Source organism: Notothenia rossii (assembly GCF_949606895.1).
Source record: "Notothenia rossii genome assembly, chromosome: 3".
NCBI lineage: Eukaryota > Metazoa > Chordata > Actinopteri > Perciformes > Nototheniidae > Notothenia > Notothenia rossii.
In genome coordinates, this window is record NC_136901.1 from 43,262,778 (window position 1) to 43,281,145 (window position 18,368).

At 38.1% G+C, this 18,368-nt stretch overlaps 3 protein-coding genes across 3 annotated transcripts; 2 read left to right on the top strand and 1 right to left on the bottom strand.

Annotated features, from left to right (window-relative positions):
- The first annotated feature begins 318 nt into the window (after nucleotides 1-318).
- On the top strand, nucleotides 319-2,180 carry LOC307031834 (vascular cell adhesion protein 1-like). The gene is made up of 3 exons (XM_079669295.1): nucleotides 319-409; nucleotides 529-798; nucleotides 1,477-2,180. Exons 1-3 carry the CDS (start codon nucleotides 346-348, stop codon nucleotides 1,740-1,742), a joined length of 600 nt encoding a protein of 199 aa, XP_079525421.1. The 5' UTR covers nucleotides 319-345; the 3' UTR covers nucleotides 1,743-2,180.
- Nucleotides 2,181-2,319: 139 nt separating this feature from the next.
- LOC307031829 (butyrophilin subfamily 3 member A2-like) lies at nucleotides 2,320-12,170 on the bottom strand. The gene is made up of 10 exons (XM_079669285.1): nucleotides 11,915-12,170; nucleotides 11,071-11,173; nucleotides 9,788-10,129; nucleotides 9,373-9,666; nucleotides 9,137-9,268; nucleotides 8,817-8,974; nucleotides 6,776-6,832; nucleotides 6,372-6,443; nucleotides 3,356-3,466; nucleotides 2,320-3,194 (listed from the first exon to the last, which is right to left on the bottom strand). The coding sequence occupies exons 2-10, from the start codon at nucleotides 11,165-11,167 to the stop codon at nucleotides 3,036-3,038; spliced, it is 1,422 nt and encodes a 473-aa protein (XP_079525411.1). The 5' UTR covers nucleotides 11,168-11,173; nucleotides 11,915-12,170; the 3' UTR covers nucleotides 2,320-3,035.
- A 771-nt stretch (nucleotides 12,171-12,941) lies between these two features.
- On the top strand, nucleotides 12,942-18,353 carry LOC307032918 (sialoadhesin-like; the record flags this gene model as incomplete). The annotated part of the gene is made up of 5 exons (XM_079671196.1): nucleotides 12,942-12,972; nucleotides 13,557-13,595; nucleotides 13,721-13,984; nucleotides 14,663-14,911; nucleotides 17,657-18,353. 5 exons carry the CDS (start codon nucleotides 12,942-12,944, stop codon nucleotides 17,659-17,661), a joined length of 588 nt encoding a protein of 195 aa, XP_079527322.1. The 3' UTR covers nucleotides 17,662-18,353.
- Between the last annotated feature and the right edge of the window lie 15 nt (nucleotides 18,354-18,368).

The window sequence follows — 18,368 nt, forward strand, 5'->3', positions numbered from 1 at the left end:
CACATCATATAGAGAGAAATCTTCCTCCATATGAATAAAGACAATATGTTTCAAATGTTTTCATTCATGACAAGACATTTTTTTTATGTAGAGGATCTTCTTGGTGAGATCTCTTATAAAAAACTTGTTTTTATTTTATGCTTATTATTAAATATTTAGATATATGTATAATAAAGAAGAGCAAACATAGATGCTATTACTTATTGCTGCTAAATGGCCATTAGTGCTGTTCTCTATTGTGAATTCTATGTTTTAATGGTGAGTTGCTTTTCAAGTATTATCTATCAAAGACACATTTAAATAATAAAGTCAAGGTAATAAAATCTAATATAAGAACTCTGTGTGATGTTTGTCTCTGTTGTCTCTGCAGGGATGACGGTGTTTCTGCAGCTCTGTGAACAGAACGTTGGTAAGAAGCTTGTTTACCAAAAAGAAAGCAGAAAAAAAAGATGCAACAAAACAAAAATAAAGGTCATAACTTTATTTAAAGTGCTATATATTAATCTCAACAATACATGTATTTTTCAGTTTCAGATGCAGATGTTTGGATCGAACCATCCAGACTTCAGGTCTTTGAATACGAGCCTTTCTCTTTAAGATGTGTGGGCTTCGATGGTTTGACTGATGTGAACATTTCACGGTGGAGTGAAGCAGGAAAGGAAACTTGTGATGGTTCAAAATGGGGCTCGTTTCAAGAGTTTATTTGCACCATTAAATCTCCTTATAAGGAGGACAGTGGAGATTACTGGTGTGAGGCTGGAGGGAAGAAAAGCAACTATGTGAACGTCATTATCACCGGTATGTTGACATTAACTCAGCAAGAATCTCTTTCTGTGTGTATTTATGAAATATTAAACACCAAGACAAGTTCCCTGTATGTGGAAAACAACTTAGCAATAAACGTGATTCTATACAATGTTTGTTAGAAGAACATAAAAAGTGCAATGATGCCAAGGTTATACTATATAATAAACATATACTTTTTAAGCACGAAACATTTTTATATCTTAATATTGTTAAGAAAGAACATAATTCATGAAGAAAATGCAATGAAAGCAAACAGCGTTCACAAAGCTGAGCGTAGTCATTAAGCATAGCCTATTATTGGATTAAAGTCATAAAATTGCAAACAGATATGTTTCAAGTTGTTTCAAATCTAAACCAAATTGTGTTTTTTCTCCTGTCTCTGATGTCATTTTAATAATTTTCCACAAATATTATATCAATAAAACACTCAACGTTCAATGCTGCAACGATATCAGGAAAAGTTATTATGAACCTCTATGCAGACGATACACTACTATACATAACTGTTAAATTCATCTGTTCAGTTTATTTCTGATATTTTAAATTATTTTGGGCATGTTACAACCTGACTTTACTTCACAGTATCTTCACAATGCCTTTGTCTAAATCTATTGTAAATAACTCCTACTACAAAACTCAAACTGAATGTTTGATCCCCATGTTGTTCAGCTGGCTCTGTGATCCTGGAGAGTCCTGTGCTTCCTGTGATGGAGGGAGAATCTGTGACTCTGAGCTGCAGAACCAAGACGACCACTTCCTCCATCCTCTCAGCTGACTTCTATAAAGATGGCCGCCTCATCAGGAGCAGCTCTACAGGAAACATCACCATCCACAGAGTTTCTAAATCTGATGAAGGACTCTACAAGTGCAGCATCTCTGAAGGTGGAGAATCTCCAGAGAGCTGGCTGGCTGCCAGAGGTGAGATATTGCATTAAAGCTAACATTTGGGGATATATCTGGAGTTTCTGGATAATATATATATTCACGTTGTGTTGTGTTTGCAGCTGTTCACAGAGAGACGTGTCCCTCCTCGGATCACTCCCTTCACGTCCTCCTCGTCTTAAGGACTGTGTTCACCGTAGTGATGGTGGCTCTGCTGCTGCTGCTGCTGGTGGGACTGCTGCATTGTGGGAAACTCCGGGTTACACAGAAATAACTCATGTAAAAATATTCGAGATAGTTTGGTCATCAACACAATGAACACCACGAGCCGAGGACATTATCACTTCTTCAGCGTTTGATCTCTTCTTTTGATCAGGTTGAGTGTGAGGTGTGTAACTTCTCTGTGTCTCATGATGGAACGAGCAGCAGCTGTTAGACTTTCTCACACTCAAGACAAAGTTAAAAACCACAGAGGTACTGACTGACGCATGCATTTATTTTTAAAGGTGAGCTGAGTGTATGTTGTTCTGAGTTTTATTTTAGACTCCAGATACTTTCAGCTTCTCAGACACAACCCACAGAACATATTTGTATGTAAATCTAAGTAGAAGAGGCTTTGTAGAAACAGCAAAACTTGTATTGTTTTATTGGGTAACTGAAGGGGTCAACAACTCACGGGACATGTATACAAAAACATATTTGGAAGTTGGTATTTCCAAAAGAAAATATCAAAACTGTACATCAGCATCTGAACTTTTCAAATTAAAATACAATTTGAAATTGATTATATCTTCATAGCAGAAAATAAAGTGCTGTATTATAGTTTTAACGTACACAATGGCAACAATACATGATTCATAAGTTCTGTAATGATCGTTCCTACATTTCAAATCCAGTAAACTCAAAACCTTTTATTTTGTTAATTTCCATATTCTCACCTTTCATAAGAATGTTTTGACTGAAGAAAAGTATTTTTTTATAACAATATATAAAATAAAGATATGTTCAACACATTTTAAGAAAAATATTTTTTGAATGGTTGAAATACCAGAATAATAAAAGTGAAATGTTTGTTTGAGCATCACGACTGTCATGTTGTTCCTGATGTATGATGTGTATAATGTTGGTAATGTGCTAACTTCTCTTATGACTCTTTCCTGTTGGTGATAAATGTGTTCAGAGACGTTGCACATCTTTTTCACGAGGCAGCGGACAAGAGCATCAAAAGTCGCAAATCTACTTTTGTTGCTATGTAGATGATGAGCAGGAGCTTATTTGCAACTTTGAATAAAAATAGAGTAAGATCAGCTGAAGGAAAATAATATGAGCAGAAAAGAAGGGGTTGGTTATTGTCTTTCAGGGGATTTCATATGGAATTGATGTTGTATCACCCCCTTTTTGTTGCGGAGGCTGAACCACAGTATATCTCCAGAGCTCCAGGGCCTCAGACCCTCCCACACCAGGTCATTGGGAGGATAACAGGGATCAGTCATTGGTACCCAGATCTGTAAAATACAAGTTCACACTCATCAGACGGAATCATTAAATGATGAAAAAATTAAAACAATAAATACTATGTGTTTTTAGACCTGGAATATATTAAATTCAGTGTTGAAAAAAGAAGAGTATTACAAATCTTTCAACAAAGTTTTTTAATACAACTCACAGTGACAGTTTCTCCAGCCTTGAGTGTTAAAGACTTAGCAAATTTGTATTTGTTTTTCTTTTCTTTGTTGTTGACTTGCAGAGTTAACTTCAAATCCTTCAATTCTTTGACCTGCAAGAGATAAAATCCGGTTTTGGAGGGAGGACGAGAGACAGAAACCCTAATCTTTTAATATCACAGGTAAATCCTCTATGTTCCAACAAGTCCTCCAACTCATACGACCAAGTGGTCCGATTGTTCAAGCGCTTAATACGTCCTATAATTACGTTTTAAAGTTTTCGCCCTCTAGTGCTCCCGTTGAATGCAAACGTTACAGATGGTCGTTTATTCACGAATAACCCTCTCTGTAAAATCCTAAATTGTTGGATAGTTTGGCCATTAAAACGCTTTTTTATTAGATTTCTAGCGAGAAGTGTATATTGTACTTTTAGAATCCACGTCCAGTGGATATGTAGGATATATAGTTTGATAGATATTACGAGGATGATTTGAGGTATGCGGCAGTATTTCCGGTCTCAACGTTTTCATAATAAAACCAATGATCAAATGATTTAGCAGTGATATCTGCAGTACTCATCAACTAAAAAATATCAGTTTATCCTTGTTAATTATACAATATCTATTAGTTTAAATTGTGTACAATGCTTTTGTGTTTTTACCATAGGTTTTTCTCTTTAGATTCTGAGAGACACCTTTCTTTTTTCAGAGGTTTTTTGATAGGCTAAAACATTGATTGATTTTGCCGCAATGCATGCCGGGATGTGGTGTTTATGCGATATGCAATCGGAAAAACATTTTTTTTAAATAAAATAATACTTTCTTCCGAGTGTTCTTGCTTTTCTCTTTGGAAGTCATCACATAACGGCATTCTAATACACGGTTCGGCTGCATTAAATATTACATATCTAACGTAGATATTTATTTATAGAGCCCTGATCAGAAGAATTCAGGACAAACTTGAATAACTGCCGCCAAAACTGAATATGTGACGTGGATCAAAAATATATCATCAATTAAACAACATCTTGCATTTATTTTCACACAATACGTCTCTTTGCAGTATCAACATTAATTCGGCTGACTTTTATATTTGATCCAATTGGTATATAGGCTGTATTTACAAAATAACTGTGCACAGCTGATAGAAAGGGAATTTTTTGTAGTTTTTAAAGATATTATTTACAGAACTACCTTTCCAACTCCTCAGGCAGTTGACTGTTACAGGTCTATACAGGTTCATGGTACAATGCATAAGCTTCAAATCGAGAAACTGAAACTGTATTTTCCTTTACCGTTCTGTTTTAATTTCACAATAAAGTTAATAGTCGTATTATGTTTGATATTATTATGTTTTATTAATTACACCACTGGTTTTTTAACCCGCGCCACCTTGTGGTTAAAGCACGTTATTTAATTTAGTTGTTGAATACGTTTTAAGTGATGAAAACATTTAAATATTAAGAGTAGCCTACATACAAAATTGAACATATCAAGAAGATACTGTACTGATCTCTACAATAAAACAGTTTAGTGCAGGACGTCCAAAGATATTAACAGGAGGATGTGCAAAACAGACAAACTAATAAGGCTTTATTTAAACATTAAATAATACTTTAAGTTAAGGTCTTCTTTTGAATAAGAAAAAAACGTTGGGGTTATCCACAGATAAATATGAAGTCTGACAAAGTACTTAAAGTCCAATATATTGCACAGTTTATTTTGGCCCTTGACAATCACCTTCCCTGAATTTGAGTCAGGTGTAACTAAAGTCTGATTTAAGGGTTGTTTATATTTCACATCATTAATCAGAATCTGCAAAGTAACTCAAAAAAATGTGGAGTTAAAAATACCAGGTTAACCTCTGAATTGTAGTGGAGTAGAACAAAGTAGTATGCTGCTGTAACAAAAACATTTCCCAATTTGGTAACAATAAAGTATATCTTATCTTAAGATGATCGATGGTGACTGCCATATTTGCAAAATGTGCATCTGAACCTTGACAAGTGCATGTTTCAGGCTGATCAATGAACAACAGGAGGGGTCACAGAAATAAAACCAGCTGTTAAATAAAGCTCTTCTGACCTTAGGTGTCATGTGGGTATATGAATTCACCCATTTATTAATTATATGTTTTAAATGTGATAACACCACTGTGTTTCGTATCCCCTAAACCTCCAGGGTGTAAAAAGTTTAATACTGGCAACTTCTAATTGTGGGAAATACGAAAACGTCTTATAAATAGACGTGTCATGGAACATGTTGCAAAACACACAATAGACAGCATGTGTAGTTCCGGGGGGGGGGGAGGGGGTGCAGTGTCTAAATTCCGAAAAAACTATTTGTTTCTCCGAATCGAAGGTTAAAAACACAAAAGCATTGTACACAATTTCAACTAATCAGTGTAATTAACAAAGATAAACTGATGTTTTTTAATGGATGAGTAATGCAGATATCACTGTGTAATCATTTGACAGTGAGAGGAATATATCCGGTTTTATTATGAAAACTTCGAGACCGGAAAAACTGTTTTCACCCACGCTAACTTTACATGGAAGCTGCATACACGTTATACTGACGAGACCTCAAATCATCTTCGTAATATCTATCGAACTATAGATCCTACACATCAACTGGACGTGGATCCTAAAAGTACAATATACACTTCACGCTAGAAATCTAATCAAAAATCATTTTAATGGCCAAACTATTGTACAATTTAGGATTTTCCAGAGAGGGTTATTTGTGAATAAACGTCCCTCCGGAGCGTTTGCAATGAACGGGCCGGAAGCATGTTGTTTCTTACACGACCACTAGAGCACCTCTTGTGGTCGTGTAAGAAAAAACATACACTTTAAAACGTGTCTCTGGGTCGTAATAAGGGCATGAACAATCGGCCTATATGCTCGTTTTTTGTAGGAGGACAGGCTGCTATGTTCATAGAGGGGGAAATAGCACATACAAATATTGTTCACACTTAAAGTACTTATACAGAGGTCATCCACCCAAACCACATTACCTCAGTGGAAGTGTTTGTGAGGCGGATATTTTCACGTCGTTGGTCGACCTCAATATTAAATCCGGTGTTTGCCTGAGAGAGAAACAAAACACACTGTCATGTTCTTCTCAAACTGAGATTTAAAGAGTGATAAAGACATTTTAACTTAATTTGAATGAATATAACATCCTGGTCTGGATTAAAACTAGTTCCTGTTCTGCATCATATTTTCTCTCAAAGGAACAATAAATACTTTTACTGCCTTACAGTTGAACTCGAGAAACAAAACACACCAGTCATTTAGCTTAGTTTAGTAAGTAATATATGTGTGTGTGTGTGTGTGTGTGTGTGTGTGTGTGTGTGTGTGTGTGTGTGTGTGTGTGTGTGTGTGTGTGTGTGTGTGTGTGTTGAGCCTTGCTCTCCACCTCTTCCTTTATGTCCTTCAGTTTGTTCTCAGCTTCCTCTCTTCTGCTCTTCTCATCCTGGAGGTGAGTTGTAAAGAGAGATAAAGACATTTGAACTTTATTTAGTTTACATTATATCATGGTCTAAGTGAAAACTAAATAAATACGCTCAGTGTCACTTTCAGTTTGAGTTGTTTGGTGTCTCAGATTTTCTCTAATGGACAAAGACAGATGTTAGGTTCAATTACAATCAGAGAGATGATTCAGAAAAATACATTCAGCTGTTTGTTTTATTTGTGATGTGAGAAGTTCTATATGATTCAAGACTCTTTAACTGCACAAAAACAAATTAATATGATACCTGTTTTATGGCATCTGGGTAAGACTGGGTCTATATATATATACATTCACTCCTTAGCTGCATATAATCAGCTCATCACGGGCGTTCTCTTTAACCGATTACATTTCACCTCAATCTCCAGCAGCCAATCACCGTGCTGGAACCACACTTTAAAATGGTTCTCCTCTCTCCTGCAGTCAGCTGTGATTTCAGTTGTTAATACTGCTGCCTCCTCCCCATCCACCTCCTTTCATCATATCCAGGAGAGCTAATCCAAAGACCTCATAAACCAACACAGTCTCACTCCCTGAACGTCCAGGAGCAACGCTTGGTCAGGGTCCCGTGCAGTTGTGACGCGCCGAGGCTCCTTCAGCTTCATAAAGGGACGGAAAGAGCTTTCAACTGATTGCAATGTATTCCCAGCGGCGGTATTTGACGCTCAGGGAAGCACCGCATCGGTCCATGTCGGCGGCAGTTAAAGGCAATGTGAGCGTCCATTCCCATTGGATAACGGAGGATTTTACACCCGGAAGTAAGTATTCTCCTTACTGTCGATTGATTTTACAGTGATATCTGCACTACTCATCAACTCAAAAACACCAGATTAACTTTGTTAATTACACAACATTGATTGGTTTAAATTGTGTGCAATGCTTTTGTATTTTTCCCCTTCGATTCGGAGAAACAAATATTTGTTCAGAGTTTAGGATGGCCGAAGACACTACACTACCCAGAGTCCTCAGCTATCGTTCCGCGTGGATCGACAAACCCCGTGATTAGTCCTCAAGCTCTGTGTGCCACGCTCACAGGTACAGATCAGAACCCAATAGCACGACACAGATACAAGCAGTGTTCAGAAATGTTCAGTTTAATCAGGTAAGGGACAGGCAGGGTCAAAACCAGCAAATCCAGCAGTAAGGCAAACAAATCCGAGAAGGGGCAGGGAGGGAAGTCGAGTTCCGAATACAGGTAGGCAAGTATGGAGTCAGATTTGGGTCAATATTCTAGCGCGCAAAACAAGCTTTTACACGAGCATAAAATGACCCTCGTGCGCAGATTAAACCCCTTCGAGCGGCTATGCGCTCGCTCGTGGGAGTGTCAGCCTCTCTGAAACTTTGAGGCGGAGCCACTGGACTTTGATTGACAGCTGCCAGGAAGCCCGGAGTTGCCAGGTTTGATAAATGCCTGAACTACCAAGAGCCGAGGAGTGACAGCAGCAATGATCAGTTGGATGAGATTGAATGGTAAAGTTGTCCAAAAAAAACTATTATATTCGTAAAGTGTACAGCTAATGTGTGATATATACGATTTCAGGATGGGGGTCTAATCATCAAAGACTTAAATAAAATGAAGTCTCTCGTGATTGAAATGACACAGAGTCTTGCTTTGGTAAACAAAGAAACAGACAAAGACTGCAAACATGGAGATAACCAATCTTGGATTCATGTTAATATAAATTTAGATACTTGTATATTGCAGATAACAATATAATCAAAATAATGTAGGGTTCACCCCTCAGTGAATTAGGACACCTAAAACGTTCACATATTGACAGTTGTTTGATCTTACTAGAACTAGACTAGAGATCTCAACAGACTCAGTTAGTCATGGAGTCCAACAACAGATCCTGTCTCAATGTTAATAATTTGTATGCTTAGATCAATCTTGACCTCAGTCAGTTTATCTCCATTTACCAAAGTGGTGTCCTGTTTCTTTACTTACCTGTTTGCTCTCTTCTTCTCCTTTATCCTTCAGAGTCTCACAGTTGGCACAGAGTTTCACAGTTTCAGGTGTCGTAAGCTTCCCTTTTTCTTCGTCAGTGGAATTCAGATCTTTTGTTTTATTCATTTTAAAGCATTCTGAAGGGTTTCTTATGGTATCTGTGTGAAACAATACCAACGTATTTAAGAAATGTATTTATCTAAAACTTAGATTGTGATCAATTTAACTTTAATCAACACAACTGAAACATATCACTTAACCCTAAACCATTTGAGTATAATTTGACAAATTAAAAGTAATGAAATGAACAAGTCACTTACTGAATATGTTTTGTCTCCGCTTCCACAAAAAGAAGAAAGAAACCGCCAACATCAACAGAATGCAAACTGCCAAACTGACAGCCAGTCCAATATTGACGGAAGAAGAACTGGACTGGAGCTTAAAGAAATCATCTGAAATGATAAAACACAGAACATCACAGCATTTATGTAAACAAGGACATCAGCCATTGGAGACTAAAACAGTGGTTGTTTAAAACAATTAATATTTAGTCTACCTGAAATGCTGATATGCGTCTGTGTGGTGCGGATGGTGTTGTGGTGCTGGACTCTGCAGGTGAAGCTGTTGCTGTGTCTCTTCTCCACAGTCACTCTGCTGCTGACAGTATAGAGGTCATCAGGACCTCTGACTGTCTCTGGAGGTCCAGCAGAGAGGAGCTTTCCCTCAGCGTCCAGCCACAACACCTCAGGCTCCGGATACCAGCCTGCAGACTCACACTGCAGCACCACTCCTCCACTCTGACCGTCCAGCCCTGATAACCTGATGACAGGCGGGGAGGAAGGACTGGATGCTGAAAACAAAAGCAAGAAGAGGAAGTATTTGATATCTGATTGCATAGTTAGGTGTGCTTTTGAAACACCTAACTATAATCCGACACTCTTGTCTTCAAACTCTCACTATTGTGAACTTACCACAAACTAGTTGAACAAAAGTTTGCCGGTCCAGTTTTGGAATGAAACATCTGTATTTCCCCTGATCGGAGAGTTGTACGTTGGAGAGTTTCAGGGAAATGTTTCCTTTCTTCAGCTCATCGGTGAACATTGAAGTTCTTCCCTTGAATAACTCGTGTTTTTTATCCACCAGTTCGTGACCAAGCCGCATCACATGGACGAATCGGGGCTCCATGTCGGGCCTCGTCCACTCCAACGTGAAATCGGCAGCATTTAGCACTGGCACCAAATAACACGGCAAAGTGATGTCACTGCCAAGGTTTGCTACTATTGGCTGAGGTGAGCCAATCAGCTGAGACTGACCTGCGAAGATAAAGGAAGTAAAAACGTTCTCTTCCAATTAACAAGGTTAGACATAAACAAAGATCAATCATTGTGTATGTATTTGTACTTGAATCAAAACATAATTAGGTGTTTTTATTAACATGCGTGATAGAAAGAAATCACACGGGCATAGATGATGGTAGCTCGAGTGGTCTCCCCACACTATTGACTTATCATAGACATATGTTTGGCGCCTTTGGGAAAATAAATCCATATATTGGAATTCAAGAAGCCTTACAGACTTTTGAACCTCTAGGCTCTGTATTCAGGATTTAGAAAGTCTTGGCGTTGGACTGTAGACTCTGAGGATTTCACAAGTTGTGGCTGGTCGCAGGCCTATACAGAGCAGTCTCAGTAGATATATAATTATGGCAGCGAGGTGTGGTTAGGGCGCCAGCTGCTGGAGCGATGGGAGTGGCTCAGCCGGAGACAGCTGATCTGAATCAGGTCAATATGCTCTCAGTAAAAAGCATGCTGGTAACCTGATACTGGTCTCTTGCAGTAGACTGGGTCCTGAGAGGAGGACTGTCACTCTCCAGGCCTCCTCCACAAATATAGGAGCGGACCGGTGCTCATGTGTACCCCTTTTTGTGCTCAGTTGGAAATTAACCCTGCTTGTTTTCCCACCAACCTTTTTCCATCTGTCATTTTGTATCCCTATCGTGAGCTGGAACATTTACAATAATATATAAAAAATAAAAAATAAAAAAATAATATATAAAAAATATTTAAGAGTAGATTAGTAAATTTGCAGTGATGAGGCCGGAGCCTAGATGCCAAATCGAACTATAAGATCCTGCTAATAAACATTTCAAACGTGAGTTGTCTGACTGAACTGAATATTTGCCCAATAATGCCAAACATAAATTCCTCCATCCTCTTTCAAATTGTCTTTTGAGTCTTGTATTTGTGTGAATTACCTCTACAGTGGTGTGTTAGGAGAAGAAGGAAAACCAAAACGCTGAGAGTTCTGAGATGAGTTTTAAGGGGCTTTCCGTCTGCGTGGAAAAGCATCATGGAGCGCTGGAAATGAACAGAGAAAAGAGAACAGTGTGAACTTCCAGGTGAAAACATATTGTAAATAGTTCAAACTTGGAAAAATGCTGATAGTCATTTCAATTTGTCCATTAGTGCTGGAAGCTCCAATAAATGAAAAATAAAACTTTGCTGGCATCTTCTGTGCTCTGCTTATAATTACACACATGCGATGTTTCCTCATATTATGAACTCTGTTTCAAACACAGCCTACTCAAAGCTTCGCTTTTCTGTCATTTATACCTCTGTGGAAATAAATCAATACACCAATATTAACAGAGTCAAGTTATTATGTATCTGTTTTAGCAACGTTCAGCAAAGAAATCACATTACAATTTCACTAAAGTAGAGTAAAGCAAACCAAAGTGCATTGAAATATATTTCCTTCATTTGTTGAATATCTTAGTAACAGTAGGGTTAGTCCAATATCTCCGGTACATTTTCAGACTCTGTCGACAATAACCGGTTTTTGCTATGACCAACAGTTGATCTGTAAGTACGGCTAAAGGTTAACAATTCATGAAACATTTCAGAACTGTAGAAATCATAAATCAGTAACACAGTTTGAATCTGGATGCAGCTTTCACTTCGACACAAACATATTAAACATGTTTTGTTATATGTTCTAATCTGAAGTTGTGGCTGAGAGCACAACTCAAAATGCAGACACACTTTTTTCTCCAAAGTTTAAATCTATTTTAGATCCAATGTTAGACAAAGACCACTTACCTGTTGAGTGTTGCGAGGTCAAAGTCAGTAAATCATTAACAGGCTCCAGCAGTGTATCAGGAAATTTAAATAACACCTAATTAATTTGCTCCACTGAGTTTCTTAGTAGTCAATATTTTGTTTAGTTTGTTCAGAGTCTCTGTAACAGCAAGAGACATTTCTTCCAGAGCTTTGTAATATATTCAAGTACAGTTCAAATGTATCCACCCTATTGTTATCTGAGTGTTTGAGCGTCTCGGTCCATCCTATCTGAACTTTGGACTCACTTATCAGGTTATAAATCATACACTGCAATGAAATAAGTTCCAGGCGAATATCAGCTTATTTTTATTGTGGTAACAATTGAAAGGCAATTCTCTATTAAGGAGGATGACCTTGATCTTTTAGGGCAGGGGGCGGGACTTCTCCTTTTTAGAACATCTGTCAGACTTTATTGTATTGTGTGTGATTGAGAAATCACGCAAAAAATGGCAGGATGTTTGTATATCTGAATAAATGTCCATCAGATAATAAACTCTGACCTCAATGTTTTCAACGTACAGCAGTATGCATGGCCCTGCAGCCTGTGATGCAGAAAACCAGCAGGAGAAATGGGTCTGAAGTTGAAAAACAAAAACAACTCAGGGTTTCATAAAAGAAAGAACACTTGAGTGCATCAAATCTCAGATTGAGCGATGAGGACACAGCAGGATATTTAAGAATCTCTGCAGAAGTCCTGACTGCAGTCCTCTCTCTCTTGCTCTCTCTCTCTCTCTCTCTCTCTCTCTCTCTCTCTCTCTCTCTCTCTCTCTCTATCATAATCGTTTTTGTTTGTCTGTTCTACACATCAAGACGTAAACTTGTCTTTCTCACATATGAGTTTTTGGCCTCAGCCTCTAATATTAACCCCACCACTGACACGTATTTTCTTCCATGACACGCGTCTGAGCTACAAGGCGTTTCATTAGTGAGCCACACAGGAAGAGACCACCCCTCTTCTTCTTTTTATATTTCAGTGTGAGGTTCACTCAGTCAGCAGCCAGACAACATGGAGGCCACAGCGCTCTGCATCACACTGTGTGAGTACTGAGTCCTCATCTGCTGATTTTCACATAAAGATTATACTAGATCATATTAGCTAAAGGAATATATGGAGCTAGATTTGTGTCAATATTGCTTTATTTTATACGTTTTTTACACATCTTTCATGAATAGTTTCTGATTTTACAAGTCCTTTATATAATTTTTGGAGGTCTTTAAACATTTACACACGGGTTATTGATCTGTCCAAACACATCATATAGAGAGAAATCTTCCTCCATATGAATAAAGACAATATGTTTCAAATGTTTTCATTCATGACAAGACATTTTTTTTATGTAGAGGATCTTCTTGGTGAGATCTCTTATAAAATAACTTGTTTTTATTTTAGGCTTATTATTAAATATTTAGATATATGTATAATAAAGAAGAGCAAATATAGATGCTATTACTTATAGCTGCTAAATGGCCATTTGTGCTGTTCTCTATTGTGTATTCTATGTGTTAATGGTGAGTTGCTTTTCAAGTATTATCTATCAAAGACACATTTAAATAATAAAGTCAAGGTAATAAAATCTAATATAAGAATTCTGTCTGATGTTTGTCTCTTTTGTCTCTGCAGGGATGACGGTGTTTCTGCAGCTCTGTGAACAGAACGTTGGTAAGAAGCTTCTTTACCAAAAAGAAAGCAGAAAAAAAAGATGCAACAAAACAAAAATAAAGGTCATAACTTTATTTAAAGTGCTATATATTAATCTCAACAACACATTTATTTTTCACTTTCAGATGCAGATGTTTGGATCGAACCATCCAGACTTCAGGTCTTTGAATACAAGCCTTTCTCTTTAAGATGTGTGGGCTTCGATGGTTTGACTGATGTGAACATTTCACGGTGGAGTGAAGCAGGAAAGGAAACTTGTGATGGCTCAAAATGGGGCTCGTTTCATGAGTTGAATTGCAACATTAAATCTCCTTATAAGGAGGACAGTGGAGATTACTGGTTTGAGGCTGGAGGCAAGAAAAGAAACAATGCGAACGTCATTATCACCGGTATGTTGACATTAACTCAGCAACAATCTCTTTCTGTGTGTATTTAGGAAATATTAAACACCAAGACAAGTTCCCTGTATGTAGAAAACAACTTAGCAATAAACGTGATTCTATACAATGTTTGTTAGAAGAACATAAAAAGTGCAATGATGCCAAGGTTATACTATATAATAAACATATACTTTTTAAGCACCATACATTTTTATATCTTAATATTGTTAAGAAAGAACATAATTCATGAAGAAAATGCAATGAAAGCAAACAGCGTGCACAAAGCTGAGCGTAGTCATTAAGCATAGCCTATTATTGGATTAAAGTCATAAAATTGCAAACAGATATGTTTCAAGTTGTTTCAAATCTAAACCAAATTGTGTTTTTTCTCCTGTCTCTGATGTCATTTTAATAATTTTCTACAAATATTATATAAATGACACACTCAATGTTCAATGCTGAAACGATATCAGGAAAAGTTAATCTGAACCTCTATGCAGACGATACACGACTATACATAACTGTTAAATTAATCTGTTCAGTTTATTTCTGATATTTTAAATTATTCTGGGCATGTTACAACCTGACTTTAATTCACAGTATCTTCACAATGCCTTTGTCTAAATCTATTGTAAATAACTCCTACTACAAAACTCAAACTGAATGTTTGATCCCGATGTTGTTCAGGTGGCTCTGTGATCCTGGAGAGTCCTGTGCTTCCTGTGATGGAGGGAGAATCTGTGACTCTGAGCTGCAGAAACAAGACGACCACTTCCTCCATCCTCTCAGCTGACTTCTATAAAGATGGCCGCCTCCTCAGGAGCAGCTCTACAGGAAACATCACCATCCACAAGGTTTCTAGATCTGATGAAGGACTCTACAAGTGCAGCATCTCTGATGGTGGAGAATCACCAGAGAGCTGGCTGGCTGTCAGAGGTGAGATATTGCATTAAAGCTAACATTTGGGGGATATATCTGGAGTTTCTGGATTTTATATATATTCATGTTGTGTTGTGTTTGCAGCTGTTCACAGAGAGACGTGTCCCTGCTCGCATCACTCCCTTCACGTCCTCCTCGTCTTAAGGACTGTGTTCACCGTAGTGATGGTGGCTCTGCTGCTGCTGCTGGTGGGACTGCTGCATTGTGGGAAACTCAGGGTTACACAGAAATAACTCATGTAAAAATATTCGAGATAGTTTGGTCATCAAGACAATGAACACCACGAGCCGAGGACATTATCACTTCTTCAGCGTTTGATCTCTTCTTTTGCTCAGGTTTTGTGTGAGGTGTGTAACTTCTCTGTGTCTCATGATGGAACGTGCAGCAGCTGTTAGACTTTCTCACACTCAGGACAAAGTTAAAAACCGCAGTGGTACTTACTGACACATGCATTTATTTTAAAAGGCGAGCTGAGGGTATGTTGTTCTGAGTTTCATTCTAGACTACGGATACTTTCAGCTTCTCAGACATGTCTTTATAAATAAATACATATGTAAAGAGGCCTTCAGGAGGTTTTTTTAACATATAGCATATAATATAATTGTGAGGTTTGAACGTGGTAATACCTGCTAAAGTTAAAAACCACAGAGGTACTGACTGACACATGCATTTATTTTTAAAGGTGAGCTGAGGGTATGTTGTTCTGAGTTTTATTTTAGATTCCACAGATACTGGTGATACTTTCAGTTCCTCAGACACAACCCACAGAACATTTTGTATGTAAATGGGAGTAGAAGAGGCTTTGTAGAAACAGCTAAACGTGTATGGTTTTATTGGGTAACTGAAGGGGTCAACAACTCACAAATCAATTTACAAATACAAAATGGAAGTTTTAATATATTGTTAATTTAACTGACGGGACATGTATACAAAAACATATTTGAAAGTTGGTATTTCCAAAACAAAATATCAAAACTGTACATCAGCATCTGAACTTTTCAAATTAAAATACAATTTGAAATAGTTTATATCTTCATATCAGAAAATAAAGTGCTGTATTATAGTTTTAACGTACACAATGACAAAAATACATGATTCATAAGTTCTGTAATGACCGTTCGTACATTTCAAATCCAGTAAACTCAAAACCTTTTATTTTGTTAATTTCTCACTCTCTCATGTACCCAGATTTGAGCTCCTTTCATGAGTAATAAATTGAGATGAAGCAGCCTGTCCTCTTGGTGCGCTATGTGGGTCTCGCAGCCTGCTTCTCCGGGGTGCTGGAGAGTCATTTTCAGGCTCCTCTCCACAGTTGTCCCCCTAAAAATGATTTTTAATCATTATTTTTGCATTTAAATGATTTCATTTATCATTAATATGGTTCCTTAACACAATGCACATAGTCTGGAGCTCACTGGGGTCCTGCATATGCTTTAATCAGGCGTTTTAACACTTTTTTCCATGAAAATGATTTTTATTCACTATCATTGGGCCATATAAATCAAATTCCGGGTAATTCGGAGCATAATTGTACCTTTTACTATTTAAATGTATTTGTATTATATATGTATGTTTGGGCTAAAAAGGTGACATTTCTGGGTGACTTTGTCAGTTTATGGAGCTTATCCCACAAATCCTGGAGGTTCCAGGCCGAATTTGGGAGCTCATAGGTGGCCTGCCATGCGCCCGCACCCGTGGAAATAAGGAAAAATTAAAGAAAAGGGTCAATTATATCTTAAAATAATCAAAAATGAAGTTTAAAAAAATTCTCGAAAAAACGACTAAGTGCCAACGGAGAAGGGGCTCAACAAAGCTCAACCCTTCGGCGCTTCGGGCCGAAGCCCCGGACACCTTTCCACTCCCCCGTTGCAACTTACAACGGAGGGGGGAAACCAATCCTCCCCTACTCCGTCAACAAATTAATTCATCAATTTCAGACTACTGTCTGCACGTAATCGGAAACCCGGTTTTTGAGAGGACTCAGGAAAAAAAAACGGGTGTCTGATTTCATGGAGGAATGTATCCGCTCCATGTGCACTCTGGCTCGGATTCATTTGTTGCCCGGAGACCCCCCAGCATGGTTCTTACCAAACTTTAAGTATTTGAACTGGTCTCTGGAGGAATGTAAGGGGAGTTGGCAGGGGACTCTACCCGCATTATGAGGTACTATTTTCGGATAAATTTGTATCACTTTTAACCCTTTTTTTATGGTTTTCCAAAAAGTTAACAGACTTTTTCTGCCTCTGGAGGAAAGTGAGGAGAGTTGACATGTTCTCACTTTCACCCCTTTTCTATGGATGAATTGAAATACATTGCCTGGAGGATAGGACAGAGAGATGACAGACTCTCTGGGGTTGCCCTCTTGAGGCTGTGAAACGCATACGCAGTTAGTCTGTGTCGACCTGGAGCATGAGGTCCACTGTTCGTTAATGGCTCTGTATTGGTGTTATGCACGTTGATTGAATAAACCAAGTTAACAGAAGATAAACGTCGTGTTTATTTGTAGTAAACTAACAGTGTGGATTTAAAATGTATTTTCCGTCATGTCATAATGCTTTTGTCTGTTCTACACATCAAGATGTAAAGTTGTGTTTCTCACATGTGAGTTTTTGGCCTCAGCCTCTAATATTAACCCCACCACTGACACGTATTTCCTTCCATGACACGCGTCTGAGCTACAAGGCGTTTCATTAGTGAGCCACACAGGAAGAGACCACCCCTCTTCTTCTTTTTATATTTCAGTGTGAGGTTCACTCGGTCAGCAGCCAGACACCATGGAGGCCACAGCGCTCTGCATCACACTGTGTGAGTACTGAGTCTTCATCTGCTGTTTTTCATATCAAAGATGATATCATATAGGCTAAAGGAACATATGGTAGATTTGTGTCAATATTGCTTGATTTTATAAGTTTTTTGTTACGACTGGGGCACACACAAAAATGTTAGGACCCAAATGCATGACTCCAGACAAAAGATGATTCAAAAAAAGGATTTACTTGAGGTGATATACAAGGTAATACAAAACTCTCAAAAGACTTCACAACTATATATATTCACGTTGTGTTGTGTTTGCAGCTGTTCACAGAGAGACGTGTCCCTCCTCGGATCATTCCCTTCACGTCCTCCTCGTCTTAAGGACTGTGTTCACCGTAGTGATGGTGGCTCTGCTGCTGCTGCTGGTGGGACTGCTGCATTGTGGGAAACTCAGGGTCACACAGAAATAACTCATGTAAAAAGATCAGAGAGAGTTTGGTCATCAACACAATGAACACCACGAGCCGAGGACATTATCACTTCTTCAGCGTTGTATCTCTTCTTTTGCTCAGATTGAGTGTGAGGTGTGTAACTTCTCTGTGTCACATGATGGTACGAGTAGCAGTTGTTAGACTTTCTCAAACTCAAGACAAAGTTAAAAACCACAGAGGTACTGACTGACGCATGCATTTATTTGTAA

Excerpts from the sequence above, each read along its gene's own strand:
- LOC307031834 (XM_079669295.1), top strand. The coding sequence starts at position 346 with ATGTTTGTCTCTGTTGTCTCTGCAGGGATGACGGTGTTTCTGCAGCTC. Across the intron at positions 410-528 it reads GCTCTGTGAACAGAACGTTG|TTTCAGATGCAGATGTTTGG; the intron begins GTAAGAAGCTTG and ends TGTATTTTTCAG. Across the intron at positions 799-1,476 it reads TGTGAACGTCATTATCACCG|CTGGCTCTGTGATCCTGGAG; the intron begins GTATGTTGACAT and ends CATGTTGTTCAG.
- LOC307031829 (XM_079669285.1), bottom strand. The coding sequence starts at position 11,167 with ATGATGCTTTTCCACGCAGACGGAAAGCCCCTTAAAACTCATCTCAGA. Across the intron at positions 10,130-11,070 it reads CCTAACACACCACTGTAGAG|GTCAGTCTCAGCTGATTGGC; the intron begins GTAATTCACACA and ends TTATCTTCGCAG. Across the intron at positions 3,195-3,355 it reads AGGCTGGAGAAACTGTCACT|ATCTGGGTACCAATGACTGA; the intron begins GTGAGTTGTATT and ends TGTATTTTACAG.